This window comes from Capsicum annuum, chromosome 3 (genome assembly GCF_002878395.1).
Source record: "Capsicum annuum cultivar UCD-10X-F1 chromosome 3, UCD10Xv1.1, whole genome shotgun sequence".
NCBI lineage: Eukaryota > Viridiplantae > Streptophyta > Magnoliopsida > Solanales > Solanaceae > Capsicum > Capsicum annuum.
The window spans coordinates 246543112-246565014 of NC_061113.1; the positions used below are offsets into that span (position 1 = coordinate 246543112).

Sequence of the window (21903 nt, forward strand, 5' to 3'; positions counted from 1 at the left end):
ATGGCTCCAAATCAAGACTTCTAATTAAGATTAAAAATTAAAATTGCATCCCCAATAACTCTTGATGAATTTTATATAACTACAATTATTATAGTGCTAGCTCGGTAATCATCAAGTCAATGAATATCTAAATTTATTTCTCATGTATACTTTGTAACTTTTAATCACCATGGTTAAGTGAATACATACTTTCACTCTGATTTATTTATTCTTAAGATTAATTATATAGTCAAATATAAATACTCGATGCAGATAAGTTTTGCATAAGCATTATAGAGTGTTATATATATATATATATATATATCTATATCCCAACAGAAAAGAATGAATATCCCTTACATTATGGTATATGCATGTAATTTGTCAAAAAGTAGCCGTAGAAGGTGATGCACAACAGGCTCATAGGGCTTTGGAATCTTTATCCCCCATAATTGGAGTTTTAATTTTTTTTATAATGTGAATGATTTCCAGTATCTTTGAGTTTGTCATGCAGTTTTGTCAATATGCTCCAAAAGATTCAAAAATGTTTTAACAATTATGCTAACATTGTCAAAATAAATTAGGATAGAATAAAAAAGGAAAGTATTAGATTGGAATGAATCTTGCAAATCCACCCTTAATTTCCTTAAACAATGTGGAAGCATATTGAAAGAAATTATAAAACCTTAGCTTAAGAGTTGTTAGGATTTTGAAATGGGACCTGTAGATTCTTTACACTTTTTATGTATAGCTTAAGAATTAGTATAATTGTTTATCATAGACTTTCTTGTAATAACTTGCACATGATCCACTCCATAATTTTTTTAATTCCATTCCCAATACTCTTCTTGGCTTATCTAGAAACAACTCCCCACCCCCACCCCCCCCCCCAATTCCCCCTTAAAAAAAAAAAGTAAACCAACCAATGACATTGTTTCTTTATTAATCTGATCTAAAAAGAATAAGTATATATATCTTACTAACTTCAAAATATTTTAACTTGCACATCTATTTTATACAAGTTCTACAACCCCCAACCCCCCCCCCCCAAAAAAAAATAAAAAATGAGCCTCCACCAGAGTTTCCACTGATTTCGTCCCGCTCAGGCATATATAATTCACCATCTTTTGAATCCCGATAGGTATACTCACACTCGAATCCTTCTCAGAAGATCAAGGTCGGTTGGCGGTACACCTCTCATGAGTATATATTATAGAATACTTAACACTATAAAATTTATTTATATTTTTCTTTTTCAAATTTATATAAATTGCTAGCTAGGGGAAACTATAGTTTTTGTCCTCCTCAAAATGTGGAAATTATATTTGTGTCTCCAAAGAGTAATTATTAAGTAGCACTGATTAAGCGATTTGTCTTTTGTTCCAAATAAGCTTAATTAGTGTAGCATTATGTTTGGATATCTAATCAATCAACACACATAGTTTAATTTGATTGATCTGCTAATTAATTAAAATCCTCTCTCTAGTCCCCTACTTTTCCATCCTTTTTATGAGGTTAAAAATTAATAACAATATATTCAGTGTAATTTTATCAAGTGTAATCTGAAAAAGATAGAATGTATGTAGGTCATATCATTATCTCAGAGTTTGAGAGGTTATTTTTGATAAACGTCGGAAAAAACAGGCCGAAGAAGATGAAGAAAGAGTATATCACATGTGAAACTACAAGATTAATGCCTCAAAAAATTGAGGCAAAGTTAATAAGACTTGTTTGCCAATTAGGGAACTCATGGGACAAAAGTGCATAGCTACTCCATAACTCCATTGTTGAGGAGTCAACCTCAATGTTCTTTTTAGTCCTTCTAACCTCCAACATTTGTCATCATTTTTCAAAGTGTAAAAAAGTAAAATGTCCAGTAAATAAATTAAATAAATATTTTTCAAAAAAATTAAAAACAAAAAAGTTAATATATTAATGGCACGGTTGCACGCAACAAAAGCTTTGACCTTTTGTTCCTAAAGTGGAAATTTCACTCGTTTTTGCCTTCTACTATTTCTCAAATTTCATCATGAGAAATTTAGTTTTTTTCTTTTTTCCAAACTTCTCCACATAAAAAAAATGTAATTATTGTTCATAATATTTTCTTGGCTCAACGTATATTATCATGATTTTATATTGGTGCCCACGTGTGAGGACTATAAATGTACTTGAAATCAAAGGCCATGCCCTCTACATTCTCAAGAGTCAAGATCACCACATCCTAGTGACTTTTGTATTGTTGGGGACAAGTTTATTTGAGTAGAAGTATTTCTAAAGTAAGGAAAATTGATGGTGTAAGTATTTTTGATTTTGTATTTTCAAAAATATATTGGAACTAATTTAGCAAATATGGAAAGAAAGAAATCAGAAGATTTTATAACTTTTGGGGAGCTTATGTGGGCGTTCGGACATGAATTGAGTGATATTTGAGAAAAAAGTAGTATTTCAGTTAGGTCAAAATATTTGAAAATTAATTTTGTGCTTGAATATACTCTGTTTACTTGAAAAACTTAATTTTCGTTCGAAGTTTAGAGTGAAAAATTGACACAATGTAAATAAAACGGGTTTTTGTAAAAAAAACAAAAAAAACAAAGCAACAAAGAGATCATGTCCAAACGGTCCCTAAAATAAGAACACTAATATTTATTAATTATAGGTAGCGTTTAATTACTTTTATATATTCAATGTAAAATTTCTTACAATCTCCAGATAATTGCAGACAAATATTCATAATAAGTAAAATTAGTCATCTAGAAGACAATTAGAAAAGCAACCTTTCATACAAAGCAAATTAAATTACACTGATGAGATAAAAGTTTCATTGTCGACCTATAGTTGATATAGTTAATTAAGTTAAATTCTTATAGATGAATATATCATGCATAATGGTACTTACTTTACAAAAGGGGGTCCTTTACTCCTACTAGTATCTACTACTATTTACTAAAGATATTTTTTTGGTGAAACAGTTGAGATCAATTTATTCTTAATTAGAAGTCTCAAGAGTTTTTCTGGTGGGTGCACTAGTGGCGGAGCCACAGCCAACGAAGGGTGGTCAGATGAACACCCTTCATCAATTTTTTTTTTGAGTATATAGGTTAAATATAGATATTTATGGTTATATACATGTTGTTGCATACCCTTGACAAGCTAGAGAAGTATAGTCCAGTGGTCAAGAGTGTGCATTTCCGCATCAACAACCCGGGTTTGAATTTTGGCAGGTGCAACAGTGCTTTATTTGTTTGTTTTTTTTTTAAACAGTTCTTTGCCCAAGAGAAAATATGAACACTTTTAACCAAAAGTCTGAGTCCGCCACTTGGGTGCACAACCCCCAGATGTGGACAGTGCAATATCCAAATTTGAATTAGTCTGGCTCTAAAGCGGATATATAAAAATAACGGACACCGAATGATTTTTTTTGAAAAACTCTACTATTGATTTTGATGATAAGATGTTTGAGTAATTAAAGGGTAATTAAGAAACTAATAATATAATGATGCCGCTGTTATTTCTTTTTCACTTCTCTTGCTTCAAGTTTCAAATAAATAGATTGCAATAATAATGTCATGCCCCCATAACAAGAAAAACAACATTGAACAGAAAAATTACAAATTACAAAGTGTGAATATAAATGTTCATCTACAAGTCACCGTCCAAAATAATCTCCTTTCAACTACAAAAATGTTTTAATTTGCCTCTCATTTTCTGGACAACTTATGAAATAGTCATCGAATTTTCTTTATTATATTCCTAGTGTATCTTAACGTGCTTATATCCTCATTGAATTAATTGATTAATCAATAGCCAATCCAGACAATTAGTCATTGACTTAATCAATTAATTAATAGCTAATCAAGACAATTAGTTAGTCGTTAAATTAATCGCCCTGACATATGTATTTACAAGAAATTGACAAATTTCACATGACAGAATATGTGTAGCCTTCCCTTGTAATCAATCATGTGAGAAATACACATAGATTAGTCATATTTCTCAAAGTTAAAGATATCATCTTATTTTATTTTCTTGTCAAAAATGTGCACCTTTCTTTTTCTAATCGTGTGATAATATAAATATATGCTAATATTATTCATATTTCTCAAAGTCAGATCGTCACACATGTATTTTATTTTCTTGACAATATGTGCAGTTCTTTCTTTTTCTTTTTTGGTAATCATGGGAGAAATAAATATACAAAGATCACTTATATTTCTCATGAAATGAAAGTCAGATAGCACATTTCTTTGTTCCTATTTTTTTTAGTAACGTTTCTTGGAGACAACTTTTACCATTTGAAGCAAGAGCAGCAAATAATTGCAGTATTAAATAGTATATAAATTAAAATAGCAACAAGACATGACATCAAGCAATTATAATAAAATAGTTTTTTCTTCAAGGAAATAATAAAAAAGGAAATACACACATGGTGACATGCACGATTTTGATCAATAGATAAAAGATCATTTCCAACAAATTAAATTAGTACAACCACCCAATTAACAAAAGAAAATAGAACTAAAATGACATATAGGAAATGCACTTCCTTAGTGCATTGATTTGGACCACTTCTCTATTATATTGTCATACGTGATTAAGAAATTCTTGTTCCATGGATTGGAATTACAATGGAAGACAATGAAGTCTAGGCTAATCATAGTTTTAGTACTATAGTTTCTTTCGATATGCTCTCAGTCTTCAATCTTCACTTTCTTGTTTTTAACTCGAATTGTAGTACTCCCTTTGTCCCAAATTATTCGTCCCAAATTTTCTAATTTGATTTTCCATTTTACTTGTTTTTTTTTTTCATTAATCAAGAAGAGACAAAAATTTTTTTCCCATGTTTTACCCTTTGCATTAATTATTTTTTCTTCAAATTAAAATGTAAAAATCATTTGGTAAATTAGGCATGTTATTAATTATTTTTCTTAATCAACGTGCCATCTCAATTTGAGACTAGTAATTTTTAGATAACCTCGTTTTAATTACCTGGAAGAACTCTATTGGATTGGGAAATAAAGCGACAAAATATGAAATGCGCATTTGCTAGTTAAGTATATCACTCGAAAAATGTTTTCCTTCCTTGACAAAATAAAAAATAAAAAATTGTATACATAAGAAAATCTTAGAGTCTTCAAATAAACGATAAAATTATTTTTATTCCATTCATAATAAACATTTTAAAAGAAGTGAATTCAACTAATTAGTTCCTTCAACTAAAACCTTCATTGGATATGACTCATCCACCGTTGGCAGTATCCAAATAAAAAAGAGGAAAAGAGAAAAAAAAAAAAAAAATCCTTGGAAACAACAAATGAAAGACTGTGCCCCAAAAAAGATCAAAATTTCCACCTCTCACCAAAAAGTAAATTAAAGTAAACATGATTTGAAAAGAGAGGCGAAAAAAGGAGCGTAAAATTAATAAGGGCAGACAATAATAATTAGAAGTAAGAAAGAAAACTTTCACATAATTACGTGCGTGTGCTAATGCAAAAAAGCTTCAGAAAAAACATCATTAGCTATACATATACTTTCTTCGTCCCAAATTATTTATTGTATTTTTTTTTCACACTTTTCATAACAAAACATATTAATTAAAAGGAGTCTTTACGAGCCATGCTCTTATTTATATTTTAAGATATAATCTATAATATTTATTCTATTTATGTTTGTAGTTATCAAGAATAATGTCTATTAAGGATAAAATGAAGGAAAAAGATATAGTTAATCTTTACTGTTTTACATTTATTTATGTCTTAAGATATAATCTATACTATTTATGTTTGTAGTTATCGAGAACAATGACTATTAAGGCTAAAATAAGAAAAAGTTATAATTAATCTTTATTGTCTTACTCTTATTTACGTCTTAAGATATAATCTATAATATTTATTCTATTTATGTTTGTCGTTATCTAGAACAATGACTATTAAGAATAAAATGAGAAAAAAATAAAATTGATCTCATCTTAAACTTTAAAAATAACGAAAATTTTAAAACAACTATCTTTAAAAGCTACTAACAAATAATTTGAGACCGAAGAAGTAGTCCATCATTACATCACCATACTTTTTTATTTTTTGGTCTCATCCTGACGATAACATCTACACAATAATAGGGATCTGTTGTAATTGGTTGTAGGCAAAACATTTGTGCACCCTCAAAATATCCAATATAATAAAGTAGTAGGTGTGTGTGTATATATATATATGGACTTGTACAAGTTTCATAAAGCATTTATATATACGTGGTTTTCAACAATATCAGCAATATTAATATTACAATTCAAAATTCCAAGTTTTGCTCTCATGAAGGCAACTCTCAAATATTTGGCTGGCATTGCTGGTCCAAGTGGTTATGGCTCTAAAACAACTGCTGAACAAGCCACTAGAGATTTCTCTAATTCTTCTAATTCTCAAATTACTGCAATTATCACTGGTAAATTACTCTTAAATTATAGTACTTTTCTTTTCATCTCTTTTGCATATGTTCTTGAGTTTTCTGGGACGATTGTAAGGATAAACAAATTGATTCTACCACATACCCGTCAAAGGATTAATTAATGAGCCAAGTTTTCATAAGGGCAATTGTCAGTATATATTTGTGCTTATACTCCGTGTATGTTTTGAAGAATTCTTTTTTTTTTTTTTTTTTTGAAAAAAAGAAAATCATTCCTATGTTTATGTTCTTGAGGACTTCGAAATGATTGTAAGGCTAAACAAATTATGTCTGCTTGTGAAAGAATTAATGAACCGATAATTCATAAACAGTTGTTTGGTTGATGCAACCACCAACGCCATATATAGATAGTGATTAAAGCGAGTTTTTATAGGACAATTGTGCATGTTTTGGAAGGATTCTTTGAAAAAATTTAATCATTTTTAAAAAAAATTTCAGTTTTTGTTTTCTCCTTCTTCTTGAAACTTTTGTTTCTTTCTTTTAGTCAATGTGGTTGTTGTTAGTTAGCATAAATAAAAATCTATTTATCTTCAATTGGCACCGGAAAAAAAACACAAATATGAAAATAAATATTTCAAAACACTTATTGAATATAAATAATCTTCTAAAACTAAAGTCACATAGATTTTTTTTTTTTAAAAAAAATTATTTTCTGGGACACCAAAGAAGATTGCCTCCCCCAGATGAGTAAAATCGACAGTCCGATGTTGTCATAAGCAATTTAAAATTCATCGTGGTTTTGTGTTGACATGCACTAACTCTTTTTTTTTTGGTTGAGAATTTTGAATAAACTACTGATTAAGTATCAATTAAGGAATATTATATACTTGGAGTTCATTTTTCATGGTATGAGACTTTTTTGATATAGCTTGAATTAAAGATGTCTCAAATTTAATTTGGTAGACACTTTTTCTTCGTAAAATTAAGAAGCATCTTTTCTTAAAAACATTATGTGTACTTTTCATGGTCCATTTCAGTGTTTATTCCTATGTTTTTCAGATGTAGGGTATATCAAAATTCAGGCTTTGTTCCTCACTTTTTCTATATCACGTAAATATTTTCATCGATAGATTTTATTATTTAGCTATAAAATTTATTCATCGCTAATTTTAATAGTTTTTTAGTGGTGATATATATAAGAGTATCATCTTGAAGGTTAATTAAGAGAAGCAGAAGTTTAATTTTCCTTTTCCATTTTCATAAATTTTGAAGCTTAATTTATTAATTCTTTTTAGTGTCTCTTTTTGTTTGAGGGAAGATATAGTTTTGTCTCTATCTAGCTACTTAATTTGGTTGTTGGTCAGATATTCAAGATTTCTCTTCCCATCTAGACAGTACTGAGTACTAATCATATGATATAATCTTTAATTAATTAACACAAAAAAGTTCCAACATTTAAATACTTAAATAACAACCCCCACTATACAATTCTTACATCAATTAGTATTTTAATCACCATGCATCAGTGCAGAATCCAATACAGAAACCTAATTTAGTAGTGTGTCATAAAAAGATTGGACAAATCATCATTATATTAATTAATTATTTTTATTAATATATATATATATATATATATTTTTTGGAAAAATTACAGGTGCAACATCAGGAATAGGGGCAGAAACAGCAAGAGTACTAGCAAAAAGGGGTGTAAGAATAGTGATACCAGCAAGAGATTTAAAAAAAGCAGAAATTGTGAAGGAATTTATACAAAAAGAAACTCCAATGGCTCAAATTATATTATTTGAAATTGATTTGAGTTCTTTTGCTTCTATTCAAAGATTTTGTGCTGAGTTCTTGTCTTTACAACTCCCTCTTCACATTCTCATGTATGTATTTTTATTTATTTAATGTACTTTTTTGTGTTATTATTTTTTTCCCTAAGAAAGTTAAATAAAATAACCATGATTTATTTGAATTCTGTCATGTAGAAATAATGCAGGGAAATTTTCACAGAAACTGGAGTTCTCTGAAGACAAAATTGAGATGACATTTGCCACAAACTATTTAGGTAACTATCTCTACACATACTTCGAACCATATTTTTTTTTTTTGAGTTTATAGGCTTTTATATACCGACAGTGTAAACGTCTTTATATTTATATATACACTATTAGATCGTACTAAAGATAATTATATATCACTCGTCATAACAATGAAATTAGTAGCTTTTGGAAAATAACTTTTGCAACATGCTAGGATAGTAGTTGGCATGCGACCCGTTCCTGCGTATAGCGGAAGCTTAGTGCATCGAGGCCAACATGTTACACGAGGAATAACATGAATGTTATGTATTATTTTGTCAGGTCATTTTCTATTGACGGAGTTGTTAGTAGAGAAAATGGTGGAGACAGCAGAAGCCACAGGGGTTCAAGGAAGAATAGTGAATGTTACTTCAGTTGTTCATAATTGGGTGAAAAGAAATCAATTCAACTTCAGCCAATTGCTAAACCCTAAGAAATAGTAATATTATAATCCTCCTACCATTTATTTACTAGACAAATATTTCATTCCTTAGCTTGTTATACAAGATACATACATATTACTCCTACTATATATATATATATATAATATAATATAATCTAACTTGGTATATAATTTTTTCCATACACAGTTATAATGGTACTCGTGCATATGCTCAGTCAAAATTGGCCAACATTCTACATGCCAAGGAATTATCAAGACAATTAAAGGTAATTAATTCCCTCCATACACCAAAATATAGGGTTTCTATGAATATATAGGTACAATTCTTAGTTCAGGCGTCTAAAGAAAAAGTTCGAGTGATTATGTATTCTGCGGATAGAAGATTAATTATGGCCAATTAGAAGCAGTCAAAACATAATCTTGAGTGTAAAAAGTGGTTAGCTAGTTCTCTAGTCAATTCACAAATAATTTTGTGTGGTAATTAAGCAAATCTAATCATGTAAATAGAGTTTAATTTGTACTAAGCTGTTTTTTTACCACTCAATTATATCACGTGAATATTTGATTAGACAACCCACAGATAAATTCTATGACAAAACTCAAAGACATGTAAGAAACTAGGGAATTGGATTTGTCCATGGATTTAGAATCATGCCAGCTTTTATTTGCACTAGATATTATTAGTAGTACTATAGACAAAATGATACTTCTTTTTCCTTCATTGGTCACTAATTCACTATATATTTTCCCAAAAAAAAAAAAAAGAAGATGTAGTTGTATTTGTCTTTATATATTTGTATAGTTGCAATACTGAAAATGTGGATGGAACAGGCAAGAAATGCAAATGTAACTATCAATGCTGTCCATCCTGGAATTGTAAAAACTGGAATTATCAGAGATCACAAAGGCTTTATCACTGGTATATATGTCTTTTATTTACCCTTTTTCTTTTCCATTTAGTGTGTTTGGTACCACGAAAAATATTTTCTAATTTTTTCATATTTAATTGACTTGTCTAATTTCTGAAAATAGAACTCATGCAAATACCCTACTCACCAAAAGTTAGCGATTTATCACGTTAAATTTTTTGAAAGAACCTTTTTTTTTACTTACTACCACCGAATACCAAAATTAATTATTTCTCGTGAAAATGTTTTCTTTCGTACCAAACATAATAGTATACCCTTGATTTTGGTGCAATATGAAACAAAGATAACTAGACTTACTGATTTTTATTTTATAAAACATAAACAGATTCTCTCTATTTTATGGCATCAAAGCTTCTAAAGTCAACATCACAGGTTCGTCCATATATCCTTGTCTCTTTTAATCACTTGAATAATATCCTTTACCATTACATTTCCATCTACTTTAATTTCTTTCCAACTTTGGACTCACATACTCTTTTTTTTTTCCTAAAAAATTGAGAAGATAAATCACCCCACTACCTTCCATAGGTACCAACAAAAGAAGAAGGAAAAAAGTAACTAGAGCGATTATAAAAATTCAAAAGAAATGATTTTTTTATAGTAAGAATTAACTAATAAGGCCAATTTATTTTTTTGGGGTATGGCAGGGTGCAGCAACCACATGTTATGTAGCACTGAGCCCACAAACAGAAGGGATGAGTGGGAAATACTTTGCAGACTGTAATGAAAGCCACTCTTCACTTTTAGCAAATGATGAAAATGAAGCTCATAAGTTTTGGAAGGGCACTCGTGTTCTTATTCATAGAAGATTGCTTCCACCTGTAAATTGATTTTTTTTTTTTTTTTGGGGGGGGGGGGGGGGGAAGGGAGAGGAAGGTACATGTAAATAAATAAATATACTTTCTTGTATATCCATATGATTGATAGAAGAAAATATCATACAAGTACTAGAGTCCAATTGTTAGCTAACTGATGGAGTACAAATGTTAGTAGTGGAATAATGAAGATTCTTCTTTTTAGTGGTCCATTACTATATATGGGCTACAACACGCTTTCGCCTTTTCTCTTGGCACTTGTGACATGATATCCAATATATCACAAATTTCGTCAATCAAACACAATATATATTTAATTCCAAGTTTAATTCTAACAGAAATATAAGGTAAGACTGCGTACAATACATCCTTGTGATGAGGTCCTTCCACGTACTCTGCTGCGAGCTTTAGTGCACCGAGCTTTTCAATTTTAATTCTGAGTATTCCTTCCACCATATCCCATCAAACTTGTCCAAAGATTATAATCTAAGACTATAATCCCGGGATGATTTAGCCTGTGTCCCCAAACGGTCATCATATATACGACTTCGTTAAAAGGGGTATACTATAATCCCGGAATGATTTAGCCTGTGTCCCCAAACGGTCATCATATATACGACTTCGTTAAAAGGGGTATCAAATTCATTACCTTTCTTTGGCATTGTGCAATTAGACAATCCGCCCTATTTTACGTAGCAGTATATATCTAATTGGATACGAGGTCTGTGAAAGAAAGAATTCTTGAAACATGTGGTCTCAAATATTGAGCCGGACATATGTATCGCTATAAACCATAAGAGAGGTTAGTTTCACCAATTCTAAAGTTCCAAGTTAAATTGGTTATGAATATAGAAAGATATCATTCTTGTCCTGACACCGTAAAAAGAATGTGCCACGTAAATTGAAACGGATGAAGTTATTCCTAAAATTCATCATAGATGTCCTTATCATCAACTATGCAAAGAACAGCAATCCCATCAAAGAGATGATTAACACATCACAACAAAAAGCAAAAGCCAGAATACAAGTGTTGGCTGCACACCTGTAAAAATTGTTCCAATGAGAGTAAGCTCAGATCAATCTAAGTATATCATATCCCAAAACCATAATAAACAAGCTGGATTAAATAAGAGATCAAAGGAAAAGTGCAAAAAAAGAGTGCAGCATTGAAGCGATCTCTATCGTAAAATACAAACATTTGATGATACATTACAATGTACAAGAAAGAAAAAAAGGGATCTGTCTTTTGTAGAGAAAGTAATTCGTCACGACTGTGAATTGCTACAGCAGAGTAAGTTGACTAGCTCGAAAGTCATTTGACGATACAATGGAGAAAAATCAACAGCTACTACACACGGTTTGTAAAGACAGCAAGGCTTTCAGCATCTGATCAGGTAGCGATTTGACTTGACTCGTTATTGATCCCCATCTTTACATAGAAGCAAAGTAGGTTTTATCTTACCAGGACTCGAGAACTTGTTGGCTAAGCAACTTCAAATGAAAAGGTAACTGCACAATCATTATCATCTTTTGACCTGCCAAAAAGTAAATTTCGCACATTAGAAACCCATGCAGTGTGAAGTGCTTGCTCAAATTTAATCCTAATTCAAAGTAAGGAATGATTGTTGAGACGAAGATATTGTACACCAGGTATTTCCTGCTACAAGAACACATTCACATGAAAGTACAATGATTGAATTGTTCATGAACAGTCCTGTTCAAGAAATTCAGTCATCCAAAATTGTAAACTAGAGAATCTTTCCGTATAAATGCCCTCAGGCTGTGATGTTAGGTCTTTTCTAAGGGTACACTGAAATCATCTCAGGCATATGCATTTATGTTGGTTTATAGGTGTTCTATCCAGACAAGACAGTGAGAAAAGGTTATCAAGTACAAATGCTTGTGAACCTTTTAAATAGCCCAATATATTATGCATAGACCAACAGGATATGATCAGTCTCAAACTTTGTTCATGTTAACCGTGATTTTTTTCTTGGTTGGAGTGGTATATCTAACAATAACTTAGCATGTCAATGAGGGATTAAACATTTCTACATTATGTAAGAAATATAGGAGAAAAATATTACAGAATCGTTGCATCAAAATTATTACATTGAGACCCTATTTATAGATACTGCATTAGACTCCTTTCCAAACTAGGACACTTACATTACAATCCTTTTTCAAGTAGAACTCTATATAATATTTCTATTTCTACTCATATTATAACAACCCCCGGTCAAGCTAGTGCATATAAGTCATATGTACAGAGCTTGTTAAAATGTAATTAATACGAGGATCAGTGAGGGATTTAGTGAAAATATCTGCAAGCTGATCACTCGATTTCACAAACATTGTAACAATATCTCTAAAAAGTATCTTCCCCTCACAAAGTGACAATCAATCTCAATGTTCTCAGTTCTCTCATGAAATATCGAATTTGATGCGATATGAAGAGCCGCTTGGTTGTCACACACAAGTCCCACTTCATTGATTTCTCTAAATTTTAACTCCCTCAACAACTGTTCGATCCAAACTAGCTCACAAGTGGCTAGTGCCATTGCTCGATATTTAGCTTTTGCACTAGATCGAGCAACCACACTTTGTTTCTTACTTTCTGAGACACCAAATTACCTCCTACAAAAACACAATATTCGGATGTAGAACATCCACATGGTAATCTGGCCCAATCAACGTTTGTATATCCAACAATCTGATCATGTATCCAACAATCTGATCATGGCCTCGATCCTCGAAGAGTAGTCCTTTATCGGGTGCTGACTCAATATATCACACAATGAGAACAACTGCATCCCAGACAATACTCCCAGGATAGGAAATGTAGTCACTGTGAGATAATTCAACTAACCAACTAGACGCCTACATCTTCCCGGATCATTGTGTGGCTCCCCTTGTCCCGGCAGGAGTTTAGTATTCGGATCCATAGGAGTGTCAACAGATTTACATCCCATCATTCTTGTCTCCTCGAAAATGTAGGAGTGTCAACAGATTTACATCCCATCATTCTTGTCTCCTCGAAAATGTCTAAGGCATGCTTGCGTTAAAAAATAACAATATCTAATCTGGACTGAGCAACTTCAATACCTAAAAAATACTTCAGTCTGCCGAGGTCTTTAGTCTGGAAATGTTGAAAGAGGTGTCGCTTCAAACTAATGATACCATCTTGGATCATTGTTAGTAATAACGATATCATCAACATAAACCACCAAATAAATACATAGATTTGGAGCAGAATGTCAATAAAACACAGAGTGATCTACTTCACTATGAATCATGCCAAACTTCTGAATTACTGTGCTAAACTTTCCAAACCATTCTCAAGGAGATTGTTTAAGACCATAAAGTGACCGACATAATCGACACACCATACTAGACTCCCCCTGAGCAACAAAATCAGGTGGTTACTCCATATAAACTTCATCCTCAAAGTTACCATAGAGAAAAACATTCTTCATATCCAACCGAAAAAGAGGTCAGTGTCGAACAACAACTTTGGATAGAAAAAGACAAACAGATGTTGTTTTAGCCACAGGGGAGAAAGTATCACTATAATCAAGCCAAAATATCTGAGTGTACCCCCTAGCAACAAGGTGAGCCTTAAGTCGATCAATTTGACCGTTTGGACCAACTTTCACTGCATAAACCCATCGACAACCAACGGTTGATTTACCAGAAGGGAGAGGAACAAGTTCCTAAATACCACTCGTATGTAAAGCAGATATTTCGTCAATCATAGCTTGTCTTTATCTTAGATGAGAAAGTGTTTCTATTGTGGACTTAGGGATGGAGACAAAGGACAAAGATGATATTAAGCCATAATGGGATGATGATAGACGATGATAACTTCAACGGGCATAATGAGAATTAGTATTACGAGTATACCATATACCTTTTCGAAGTACAATCGGAGGAGATAAGTCTGTAGTAGGTGCAAGACGAGAATCATCTGAGCTTTGATGTTATACGTGGATGACGTTGATAAGTCAGGAGTCCTAGCACTGTAGATGGAGTAGTAGAAGGTATTGTAGATTCCTCAAAAGTCTATGCAGGTAAGACTGATGGCACTATGGATGGAGATGTAGAAGCAATGGTAGGACCTCAGACTTTATGGAGATGTAGAAGCAATGTTAGGACCTCAGACATGTTAGGATGATCAGGATCAGAAGATGTCAAGTAAGGTTGAGACTCAAAGAATGTGACATCAACTAACATAAGGTACCGACGAAGATCAGGTGAGTAGCAACAATATCCCTTTTGTACTCGAGAATAAACAAGAAAGGCACATTTGAGAGCACGAGGAGTTTATTTATTTTTTCGTAGGGTGAAGTTATGAACAAAACATTAACTCCTAAGGACACGAGCGGGAAAAGGGTAGAGAGATGACTGAGGAAACAATACTAAATAGGGAATTTGATTTTGGATGGAAAATGAGGGCATCCAATTAATTAAATAGCAAGATGCGATAACTGCATCGCCCCAAAAACGTAACGGAACATGGGATTGAATGAGAAAAGTGTGAGCAGTCTCGATGAGGTGCCTATTCTTCCTCCCTGCTATTGCATTCTGTTGAGGGGTAAACGGACAAGAAGTCAGATGAAAAATTCCTCGATGAGTCATAAAATGTTGAAATTGGAAAGACATGTATGTTAAGGCATTATCACTATGAAAGGTACGAATAGAGACACTAAACTGATTTTGCACTTTAGTACAATAACTCTTGAATAGGAAACAATTTGAAGCGATCTTTCATTAAGAAAATCCAGGTACATCTTGAATTCAATCATCAATAAAGCTATCAAAACAACGAAACCCTGAGGTAGAACTGATTCTACAAGGACCCTCGATATCAAAGTGAACTAAGTAAAAAATAGACTTTGCACGATTCTCAATACTACATTTAAAGGTAGTTCGAGTGTGTTTCCCAAGTTGGCCACTCACAATTAAATGTGGATAGACTAGACAAACTAGGCACCATCTTTTGTAATTTGAAAGAACTAGGATGTCCTAAACATTTGTGAATTATGTCTAGAGAATCAATAATTGGACATGCTATGGAGGTGTTAGGAGAGGTAAGGTAGTAAAGGCCTTGTGATTCATATCCTACACCAATTGTTTATCATATACTATGGTCATGCATGATAAAAGAGTCCTCATGAAATAGTATGCCACAATTTAAGGCAAGAGTCAAACAACTGAGCGATGGGAGATTAAAAGGACGACAGAGACATAAAGTGGAAAATGATGTTGCTCAAGTATCTAAGAGGGTGTGACCATTTAATTTGAGTGTTTCTTTTGTCTTCCTTTTCCCTTTTCTCTTTCCTCTCCTGGTAACAAGTCCCATATATTTTCAGTTAAATTGGTCAAGTAAAATTTCCATCCACAACAAGTCTCGAAGATATTAAGAATGTTAGAGAGAACACACAGGGAAAACCACTACTGGCATTCCACGCTAACACTTCAAAGAAAGGACAATGTATATAAAAGAAAAAAGAAAGAAACACAGAAATCAGTTAGAGCTTGTTGTCCTTGTCCAAGTTCTCAGAATTAACAAATGCTACCTTAAAACGAGGAGAACGCCGGAGAGATGATGCAGATCCAGGAGATAGGACTGCTGCCCTACTCCCTTTGGCACGGTCAAGTTTCCTGGAATTTCTGTTACGTTCATCAGATTGATGCTCCTCTTGCTGGGATAAAACCTCACTTCTACTATCAGTTGAAATGGAAGAAAATGGGCCAGATATAGAGATCATGGAAGTGTCTTGATCACGTGATGCTATGTCAGGAAATGTCCCTGGATGCATAGGAAACATAAACATGTTCAGAACCATTATACTGCCATTTATGACTTTCCCTATATGATTACTAATCAACTTATCTTTCGAGAGTGTATTTATGCACTTACTCATGATCAAGATTTAAAAATAAATAGGCCAATTTTGTAGGAAAATCCAGGTTATAACAGATAAATTTAGTTTCCAAATTGTGAAACACTTAATAGCTTGGATCCATTAATAGAATCATTTTGTTATTTCTGCTAAATGATTTTCCATTTTTGGGGTACAACAGGAGTTAGTATTCTCAAATGATATCAGAGGGATTTGCATTAATCGTAGAAATTCCTCACAACAACATGAATTACCCTGAGGGCTTGCTAGCAGCCAATACTCTAGATTTCCTGCACAATTAGCAGTGCATTGCTCTGGAAACCAAATAAGGCTCAGAGGATAACATAACGTAGAAAATGAAACACAAGGCATACCATGTGTTACGGCTGCTTGAAACTTTTCTCTCATAGTCCTGACGAACTTGAACAGTCCGTTGCTCTTATTTAACTCGCTGAGCAACTCTTTTGCTTCATTTAGTTGTGGATCACAATCAAGCACTAAAAATCCAAGCCAAGCAAAGAATTAAAGTGCAGAACCATTTACACTTATGTATAGTTGATAAGGACTCCACACTTACAAGTATATACATCATTCTCATGACGTACGGTAAAAAAGTACTCCTTATCCTGATTATTGGCATCAATATTGGTAAATATGAATTTCACTCCTGTGGAAGACAAAGGAAATGAATGCTCAATGACAAATCTAATGATAGAAGAAAATTGTACTTCTTTTACTGGAAAGATCCATTATTAATAATCAGAGCCTTTGGCAGGGTTAAATATTTCAGAAACCAAAGTCTGCTTCTCTAGAATCGTAAATGTGTACAGAAGTTGAAGAATATACATACCGTGGCCACATTCAATGCGTAATCCGAAAACCTTATTGTACCACGTAATAGCCTCTTCTATTTCCTCTCTCTTTTCAGCAGTCTGATTATGCTTTTCTTCACATGCTTTGAGTTCTTTTACCCAAACAAACAAAAGAACAAGTAATGCAGATATCAGTTACCCAACAGGATATGGTGTCACTTGGTAGAAACAGCAGAAACAATCACAGAGTTAGCGAAGTTAGAAGAAGCAGCAAAATTCTTCACGAGAAAAACAACTTCCACAATGAAGTACAGAGAGAGTTTGAAAAGGGAAACACGATTTTTTAAAAGAAAATTGAACATTATTACATTCAACAGTATTATACAGCTTGAAGAATTTCAAAAGAAGAAGAGATAAAGAATCATTGTTCCTTAATGCCATCTTCCCACCAAATTAGGTGTCCTCATTTGACAACGCACAAGCATTTAAAAAGGCTTTTCTATTTTACTACATTAAACTGGAGGTGAATCTACATAGAAAGATAAACTACAATTTTGATGAATTTCAAATATAATCGGGTCTCATATTATTTTATTTAGTATTATATGCTGAAATAGCTTTGGAGGGTGTAAAGAAGAACGATGAAAGTCGACAAACACCTCTAATCTGAGACAAGGCACACTAAAGCCTAAGGTCAACTAGCACTTCTTGATAAGAAAATAATACTACGTAAATCGGGAAAATTAACTACAGGATTAGGTCAAATAAACAATTATAGGTACTAGCAAAACTAACGAAAAAAAATTAAGAAAGAAAAAATCTAATATTTTATCTGTAGTACAATAGTGACTAACGAGATTCCCAATTTCAATGGTTAAGTTCATTTAACTGGCAATCCTTCTCCTCTTTCACAGACTCTACTGGAATTTACTTGTAATCTAGACAATTTATATTGCTTTGCTTGACGATTTCTCGAAATAAATTAAAGGCTCAGTTGCTCGGCATACAGTACAAAAACTCTAGATAACTAATACAATATTTGGTTTCCAACATAAAACTCTGGATTACTAATATAATGATTGAAGCCCCCTATTCCTTCCATTTCAATTTTCATTTAGTCCAGTTCAAAAAGAATATCATTTTTCTATCTTTTGTAAGTTTTTGATTACGACATTTCCACTTTACCCTTAATGACACTCCTTAATAGGAATGACGTGACATGTTTTAGACTACATGATTAAACCGGTAGTTTTAGTATGTTATACTATACACACATTTAGTTTAAGACCAGCCTTCTTTATGTTCATAAACTTCGAGTCGAACTGGAACACACAAAATAAACAAAGGAATACATTCACAATATATACAGAAATATATGCATTCTAATGAGAATAAAATGTAAAAGAAGGGCAGCCCGATGCACTAAAGCTACCGCTAAGTGTGGTGTCCGGAGAAGGGCCCCACCACAAGGGTGTATTGTACGCAGCCTTACCTTGCATTTCTGCCAGAGGCTGTATCCAAGGCTTGAACCCGTGACCTTCCGGTCACATGAAAACAACTTTACCAGTTACTCCAAGGCTTCCCTTCTATGAGAATAAAATGTGAAATAAGAAATACATGCATGCAGAAAATGGATGAAAGAAAATTTACAAAATACCACTTAATAGTGTCTTGTTATAGTACTCTCTCCATCCCAATTTATGAGGCGGTGTAGGCATGGATTTTGAGGAAGAAAGAAAGACTTATGAAATTTGTGGTTTGAAACAAGTCAGACATTTGTGGCTATAAACAAAACATTCTTGTTTAGATAGACTAAAATGGGAAGTATGACATGTAAATTAGGATAGAAGGAGAAAATAAAAACAAAATTCTTTTTTTAACAAAGTTAGAAATTATGCCACAAGCTTCAAAAGTCTATATCCGCACAAATGTTATGGCATGTTTCACATAAATTTCAAAAGTCTTCCCACAAATGTTATGGCATGTTTAACATACATTTCAAAAGTCTTCATTTGTTTCTAAAACTTCGAGCCCAGTCAAATATTTTCACATAAAATGAAATGAGGGCTACATGAAGCACTTATGACTTAGTCAAATGCATGAAAAGAGGGGAAATTTTTGCAGGGATAGATTTTACCATCAGTTTGTTGAGATATTATGGCTGCATATTCATCTTTCTTGGCCCTCTGATTTTCCACAACCCCTCTAAGTTCTTCAACTCTATCTTTTGTAGCAGATATTGAGTCTGCTACTGCTATCTGTTTTGCCTCTTTACGGGTCTTGGCTGAAGATGACATAACATGTGAGACTTTTACATTAATAACAGAGAGAAAACAGTAATAATCCAATTTTTATAGAGAATGAGCATTCAAAATCAGTAGTATACAGAAAAATATAGTAGTAGTAATGCAATTTTTCCTAAGGAAATTAGCAGTATACAAATTGCAGGACGTTCATGCTGGGTATATGGAATTAGTGGCTGAAATCATTTCCTCTCAAGACTCAAATATGAAAAGCAAATGAAGCTGCGTTTAAAAAGAAGAGATTTTGGAAAATACTATGGTTGAGAACCAGCAGAATAAGTAAATAACCTCAAGAATTTTGTGATGAGTACCATACTGCTGCTACTTTGGATGTGAATCCTTTACACATACTTCCCATTTTCCATCAGTACAACAAGCAAGCCAAACAGAAATATCTCAAATAACAGAAACCATGCTACAATACCCTTTAAACTTTGGAAGCGCTACTAGGACTTCAGACTGTCAGTGTTTATTGCCTCCTGTTGTCAATCTATAAGGATATTCGGAGTTAAAAAAACAGTTAATTCGCAAACTTAGTACTTAGATTATCAAATATGCAAGTTAACTTTTGAAAAAAAAGGCAACGAGAAGTTCATCAGCCACTTCAACGAGATAGGATAACAACCTAACTTCAAATTGTATATGGTTCTGCAGTCACAATAACTGGTGTTATGAAGGCAATTTCCACTGCCAATAACAGGATAATGCTATTTTGATCAAGAAGTTTGTTGTATACAAATTATTGACTCCCTTCATATCAACAATCTTATAAACCACTAATTTTGTTCTAACTGAAATTGAGTTCCTCATAATTGCCTGTCATCAAAATCTTCTCTCTATTACAACTGTACAAACTGTAGAACATAACCATCATTTTTGGCAAGAACTGTGCTTCATTAGAAAACCCACAAGCACCTGTAAGCATTATATCCATCCTCTTTTCTCAATGTGATATATAACTATCATGACGAAGCAACAGCAATATGCACCCTCTGAATTCATTATCAGAAGTGGTAAGCACGTAGGTAAACAATGACGGCTCAAAGTAAACACTATACCCTGAAGGAATTCATGTCTAATGCTATCCAGCAGTGGGGGATGTAGAGTTCCGTCCCGGAGTTCATCCGAACCCAGTACTTCTGATGCGGCACATATATTTATATGTAAAAATCTACTAAAAATATAATAACTAATAGGTCTAAACCCATAATTTTAAAATTACAATGGGTTCAGTAGTAAGAACTTAAATATTAAACCCATAAAGTTTAAATCTTTAATCCACCCCTATCATCAAGATGTTCGACTATCAATGAAGAATAGCAACATACATAAAGACCAGTATACCAAAGAATGGAAAAGCGTGATAAACCTGCAAGTGCTTTAACCAATTTGTCTTCCAACTCCCTCAGCTCAACTTTTAACTCCCCTAGTTTTTCTGCCGCAAACAATCAATAAAATCAAAATAATTCAATCAATAAGATCCTACATGAAGAAAAAAAGAGTTAATGGTAGAAAAAAAAACACCTAAAGTCTCCCCATTTTTCGAGTTCCATACCTGAACTATCAATACCTAAAGTATCTTAATTTCTCGAGTTTTATACCTGAAGTACCAAATGTGCAAATTTTGTAACTGAACTATCACCAACTATTTATCAAAATACACCTCAAAAATTTAATAGTTGAAGTGTATTTTGATAAGTAGGTAGTGATGGCTCGGGTAGGAAACTCACATAACTGATAAAACGGAAACTTTATGTGCGTTTAACCCTTGAAATCAAGAGAAAGAAGTTAATGTTTGATATGTAATTGTTGTTGAGAATGATGAGCAGCTGAAAACCCTAAGTTTAGAACAGTAGTAATTTAGGATGTGAAGAAAAAGCATACCGTGGAATTGAAGAGTTTGTTGTACTTTAGCCTTAGTTGAATCGAGGGATTTTTTGAAGGAGAGAGTAGCAGCATCGATTTTGTGGTGTTGAATTGGAATTTCCCTTTCACAAACCAATCTAAGTTCCGCCATTTTGTTCCTCATTTTTCCCCTTACGCTGCTGCTGCTCTCTCTCTCTCTCTCTCTCTCTGCGTGCTTTTCTTTGTGGTAAGTGCTTGTGAAGATTTGAAAAGTGGGAGAGATGATATGCTTAGCCCGCCATTTTCATTTCTTTCTTTTTCAAAAATACATCATGATTGGTGCCCACTGAATCCAGTTCAAATTACATGTACACCGTTTTCAACTTCTGAGGAAGCTTAAAAGAAAACAAGTCTTTTTTAACGATCATATCATT

General features: G+C 32.8%; 2 protein-coding genes across 2 annotated transcripts; one reads left to right on the forward strand and one right to left on the reverse strand.

Moving 5' to 3' along the window:
- Positions 1 to 6194: 6194 nt before the first annotated feature.
- Positions 6195 to 10835, forward strand: LOC107862565 (short-chain dehydrogenase TIC 32 B, chloroplastic). Its single transcript, XM_016708180.2, has 8 exons — positions 6195 to 6414; positions 8030 to 8261; positions 8364 to 8443; positions 8739 to 8895; positions 9047 to 9125; positions 9691 to 9778; positions 10114 to 10160; positions 10436 to 10835. The coding sequence occupies exons 1-8, from the start codon at positions 6285 to 6287 to the stop codon at positions 10616 to 10618; spliced, it is 996 nt and encodes a 331-aa protein (XP_016563666.2). The 5' UTR covers positions 6195 to 6284; the 3' UTR covers positions 10619 to 10835.
- Positions 10836 to 11747: 912 nt separating this feature from the next.
- On the reverse strand, positions 11748 to 21883 carry LOC107862563 (kinetochore protein SPC25 homolog). The gene is made up of 8 exons (XM_016708179.2): positions 21509 to 21883; positions 20994 to 21059; positions 19459 to 19605; positions 17360 to 17473; positions 17087 to 17176; positions 16884 to 17006; positions 16183 to 16415; positions 11748 to 12138 (listed from the first exon to the last, which is right to left on the reverse strand). Exons 1-8 carry the CDS (start codon positions 21651 to 21653, stop codon positions 12127 to 12129), a joined length of 930 nt encoding a protein of 309 aa, XP_016563665.2. The 5' UTR covers positions 21654 to 21883; the 3' UTR covers positions 11748 to 12126.
- Positions 21884 to 21903: the final 20 nt, after the last annotated feature.